Raw genomic sequence first — 4675 nt, 5'->3', positions numbered from 1 at the left:
GTAGGAGAAATAATATAATAGTCCACATGAGGTGGATCACCCACTAAATGTGGAGTGTAACAACAAGATCAACACCATAAAAGGTGGAAATTCTCCTACACACACTATCCCAATGTGGCACAAACACCCAAGTGTCTCATACCCACACTACTATGAAATGCATTTCGTAAGTAAACTTAAGTAAGTGTAATAATATCCAAGATGAATAATTATTTACACCAACACCCCCCCTTAAGTGCAACTTACGGGAATGCACTTAAGTCTACAATGTAACTAAGGAATGCAAGATGGGTCCCGACTACGAGGCCATGTTAGGTACCCATGTACAAATGCAAATGCTTGAAAACCAATGCAATGAAAACTCTCACAAAGTGGGGAAAGAGAGAAAAACCCAATGGGAAAAAACCCTCCCCCAAAGAAAGATGAAAAACTAGATACAAAGAACTCTCATAGAAGTATGTGAAGGACAAAACCCCATGTGAGGAAAAAGTCCCCCCCATATGAGAGAAGAAGAGAAGCTAGGAAGCCCCCCCTCAATGTGGAATCTGCACCAATGATAGAAGCTCGATGTATGAAGAAAATCCTCCACGAACGTCGAACAACATTCCTCCCCTTAGGAAGAAACAAAACCAAAGGTGTATCCATGAAGTCTCCCCAATCATGAAGGGAAGATGTATGAAGAAAACTCATGATGAAAGGAATCTCTAAAAACTACTCAAGTGTCCTCATGTCGATGCTGAAAGATACCCCCTCCAAAGGTGGTAAACTGTGCCACACTGCTGAAAAAGGCACTCCAAGATCTAGTGGAGATGGATGTAGAACATGTCCCAAAGACTCACATGTCTCCTCGAAAAATAAAGAGACCTCCTCCAACTGTTGTACATATGTATCCACAATCATGTCAACCTCGAAAGAATGATCATGTAGAGAATGAACAAGAGGGTCAGAGTGTTCCCTCGCAACAATCGAAGAAGGATCACCTTCATCAAAGAGAAGATTAATGCCATCAATGATGTCTCCCAAATCTGTAATGTAAGATATAAATAAACTTGCAATGTTTGTCAGATAATCATCCCATGAATCTGAAGCTAGAAGACAATGAATATCCTGCTGCACTGAATCACATGAAGGCAAAACTGTCGCACTATCCACATCATCAGGTGCAATAGGTGATGTGATGTCAATATGAGGAGATGAAATACAAGGCTCAAGAATGGGGTCACATGTGAGAATCCCCATGTTCAAGTGCCCAAAGTTCTCCTCAAAATCTGAACCATCACAAGAAGTGTCATCATCATGTGTAGAATCATCAAATGTGAAATCATCATCATCAACAAAATCTAAAAAGGAGTATAACCGAGATGCATGATCAACCAGCCCAGTCGCAATGATAGCTCTAGTCTCCAAGTCTCTAATGAAAACTGAGTCAGGTGTGAACTCCACAACTCTCTTAGTTGTGCCATGTGTGATTTGATAGATAGAAAGAAGATTGTTTGTCAAGTGGGGTACACACAACACATCATTGAAGGAGTTATCCCCAATGTCAATAGATCCTTTCCCAATCACATCCATGTATGTATGATTGCCCATCAAAATCTGTGGCATGGTGCAAGGCTCAAATGTAGAGAACATAGACTGTGAAGATGCCATATGATGAGAAGCCCCTGAATCTAGAAGCCATCTCTCTAAATTTAGAAGCCATCTCTCTAAATTATGACTAATAGTAGCACATAGAGCTTTTCCTTTTCTTGTTTCAAAAGAGTGAGTCTTCCCACTTGTAGAAGCCATGAATGCTTGCCCTTTTCCTTATGAATGTGAGGAAGTGGAAGTTGATGAATCATCCTTCTTGTAGACTTTAGGCAAATCAATGTTATGATTTTTTATGATATGTGTAAGCTCATCAATCTTCTTAGAATGTCAACGATGCTCCTCATGACCAATCTTTTTACAATAAGCACAAGTAGGTCTCTCCCTCTTTGGTGAATTATCTCTCTTGGAAGAGGATGAATCTCCTTGTTGTGGAGAAGATGGTGCTTTTTCTTTAGGCTTTGATTGCCATTTCTTCTTGTTTGAGTTGTCCTTTCCTTGATTTCCTTTGTTCCCTTGATTTGCCACTAATGCTTGAGACTTAGAAGCCTTAAGAATGCCCATGCTTATCAACTTAGTTTGTTCCATCATCAACATTTCATTGAAAGCATCAAATGTAGGCATTGTGTAGCTTGAACCCATTGTCATCCTATGGGTTTGGAAACTAGAAACAAATGCTGCATATTCTTGTGGAAGCTTGCCTATCAAGTTGAATATCAATTGAGTATACTTCTTATCAATGCCACAATCTTTGAGTTGTGCCCTCAACTCATTTGCCTTAGTGACATAATCTTGTATAGTATCAAAGTTCTTGGGATCTAACATGGTGAGATCACTATCAATTTGATATCCCCTAATCTCATCAACTTGACCATACAAGTCTTGAAACTTTTGCCAAGCATCCTTGATTAGAGTACACTTCTCAATATGAAAAATGAGATCCTTTGATACATACTTTCTTAAGGTACCAATTGCCATGATATTTTTAGTGAACCAATCCAAGTGACCAACTAGATCAACCTTAGGATTAGTGGGAGCAACAATAGTTCCATCAATGTAATGAGTGAGTCCTTTTTCAATAAGTTTACTCCATGCATCAATTTTCCAAGTAGCATAATTATGAGGAGTTAAGAGAGAAAACTTAGAAGAACCCATAGCAGCAAAAAGGAAGGAACACAAGAGCACAAAAGAACAAGAGACACCCCCCCATATTCACTCAATCAAAGTACCCCCCCAAAAATGATGATTTTGGCACTTTATATGTAGTGCGTGTACAATAGGCCACTTGCAAACAATGGCAAGGTGGACTTCCAATTTTGTTTTACAACTACCCCAATAGGCTGAGAACTATAAAGAAAAAGATTAGAAGATAGATCTATGCAATACAAATGCCAAATTGGCCAAATAAGACCATATGATGAAAGTACAATTTCTACCCACAATTTCTATAAAATGATAGCATATTCTAAGAGTAGACAAAAAATAATGCACTTTCAAATAAAATGGCACCTAAAATGGAGTTTGTATGAGCCCGAACGGAGACTTGGAAGTTGCAGAAACAGGAATTGGACAGGTACAATCACATGAAAGTACATGAAATTTTAGCCCATTTTAAAAAAAATTGCACCCAAAAAGGAGCAAAAATGAGAAAGTTATGGCCATTTGAAGTTGAACTGCAAAATCAAAAAGCTCAATGAGAGGGGCCTGCAAAATTTTTTAAAAATGATGATGTCAGCAAACTGCGGGGTTAAATTTGATGGTCGTATGACCGTCACAAAAACTTCACCTCCCTGTTGATTGGGCGTCTGTACAGTACGGACTGCTGACGTGGCACAATCTGATTGGTCAAAAAAAACTGATGTGGTAGTGTGATCGTGCAACCAACTGGGCTACTGACTGGGCCAAAAAAATGACGTGGCAGTGTTATGTGTCCACAAGCCAGTGGCCTCCTGCCATGTGGTGGGCGTGGATTCACCGAGTTTCTTGCTGACGGGGCCGACTGTCTGCGTGGCGGAGGAGGGCCTGCCGGAGGGCCGGCGATTGTTTGTCGGAGGGAGGGTTAGCCGGCGGGAGTCTGCGGCGAGGCAGCCTGCGCGGGCCGTGGCAGAGCGGGCAGCCTACACGAGTGGCGGCGGGGTGGGCGGCCTGTGCGGGCGGCGGTGGTGACGGAGCGGCTGGCTGGGCGGCAGCTGCGGGGGCCGCTGGAGATTGGTCGGTGGCAGCGAAGGGATAGCGCTGCTCGGGCAAGGAGAGTGGCCGGTGGGAGTCTTCAGGGCGGCGCGGCGGTCGCTGGGCTGTGGCTACAGGGGAACTAAGCTGCATGGGAGGCTGAGGAGCGGCAGTGCCGGGAGAGCCCTATGGACCTGCGGGTTAGTGGGGGGTCTTCGGACCCCCAAAATAATATTTTTTTTTGAAAAAAAAATTTTTTTGAAATTTTTTTTTTTGAAAATTTTTGAAATTTAATTTTTTTCGAAAAATTTTGACGAAAATTTTTTTTTTTTGAAAAATTTTGACGAAATGTTTTTTTTTTCGAAAAATATAAAAAAAAATTCGAAATTCATACAATAATTGCAAAATTGGCGAAAAATAATTTCTCACCAAAATAGGTCGACTTTATAACCAAAATTCATGGAAACGGCCACCTGAACGCAATGACGAGGTCGGATCTGGTCTAGGACGCCTCCAAAAGATGCTACTCCTCAGATCTGCCTCTTGACGTTGCAATAATGCCTCTTCAAGATGAATCAATGAAGCCCCAATGGCTCTGATACCATGTGAGATTCTGCCAAGATCAAGAGCTCAATGAAATGTACAAAATAGAGACACAATATAGGACAAGAATAAACTATATTCTCATCAATAGAAAATGATCAATAATATCAAAAATTACATACAATGTAGATGAGCTTGCTTATATAGGCAAGGCTAGGGATATGTGAGCACACAAACATGACATGTGGCTCAATAAGAAATAAGGGTAGGTAGGAAATATGTGTGGGTAGGTAGGAGAAATAATATAATAGTCCACATGAGGTGGATCACCCACTGAATGTGGAGTGTAACAACAAGATCAACACCATAAAAGGTG

At 41.2% G+C, this 4675-nt stretch overlaps 1 protein-coding gene across 1 annotated transcript; it reads right to left on the bottom strand.

Annotated features, from left to right (window-relative positions):
- Positions 1-3558: 3558 nt before the first annotated feature.
- LOC131040007 (predicted GPI-anchored protein 58) lies at positions 3559-3909 on the bottom strand. The gene has a single exon (XM_057972873.2). The coding sequence runs from the start codon at positions 3907-3909 to the stop codon at positions 3559-3561; it is 351 nt and encodes a 116-aa protein (XP_057828856.2).
- Positions 3910-4675: the final 766 nt, after the last annotated feature.

This window comes from Cryptomeria japonica, chromosome 7 (genome assembly GCF_030272615.1).
Source record: "Cryptomeria japonica chromosome 7, Sugi_1.0, whole genome shotgun sequence".
Taxonomy (NCBI): domain Eukaryota; kingdom Viridiplantae; phylum Streptophyta; class Pinopsida; order Cupressales; family Cupressaceae; genus Cryptomeria; species Cryptomeria japonica.
This window is presented reverse-complemented; position numbering and strand designations above follow the sequence as displayed.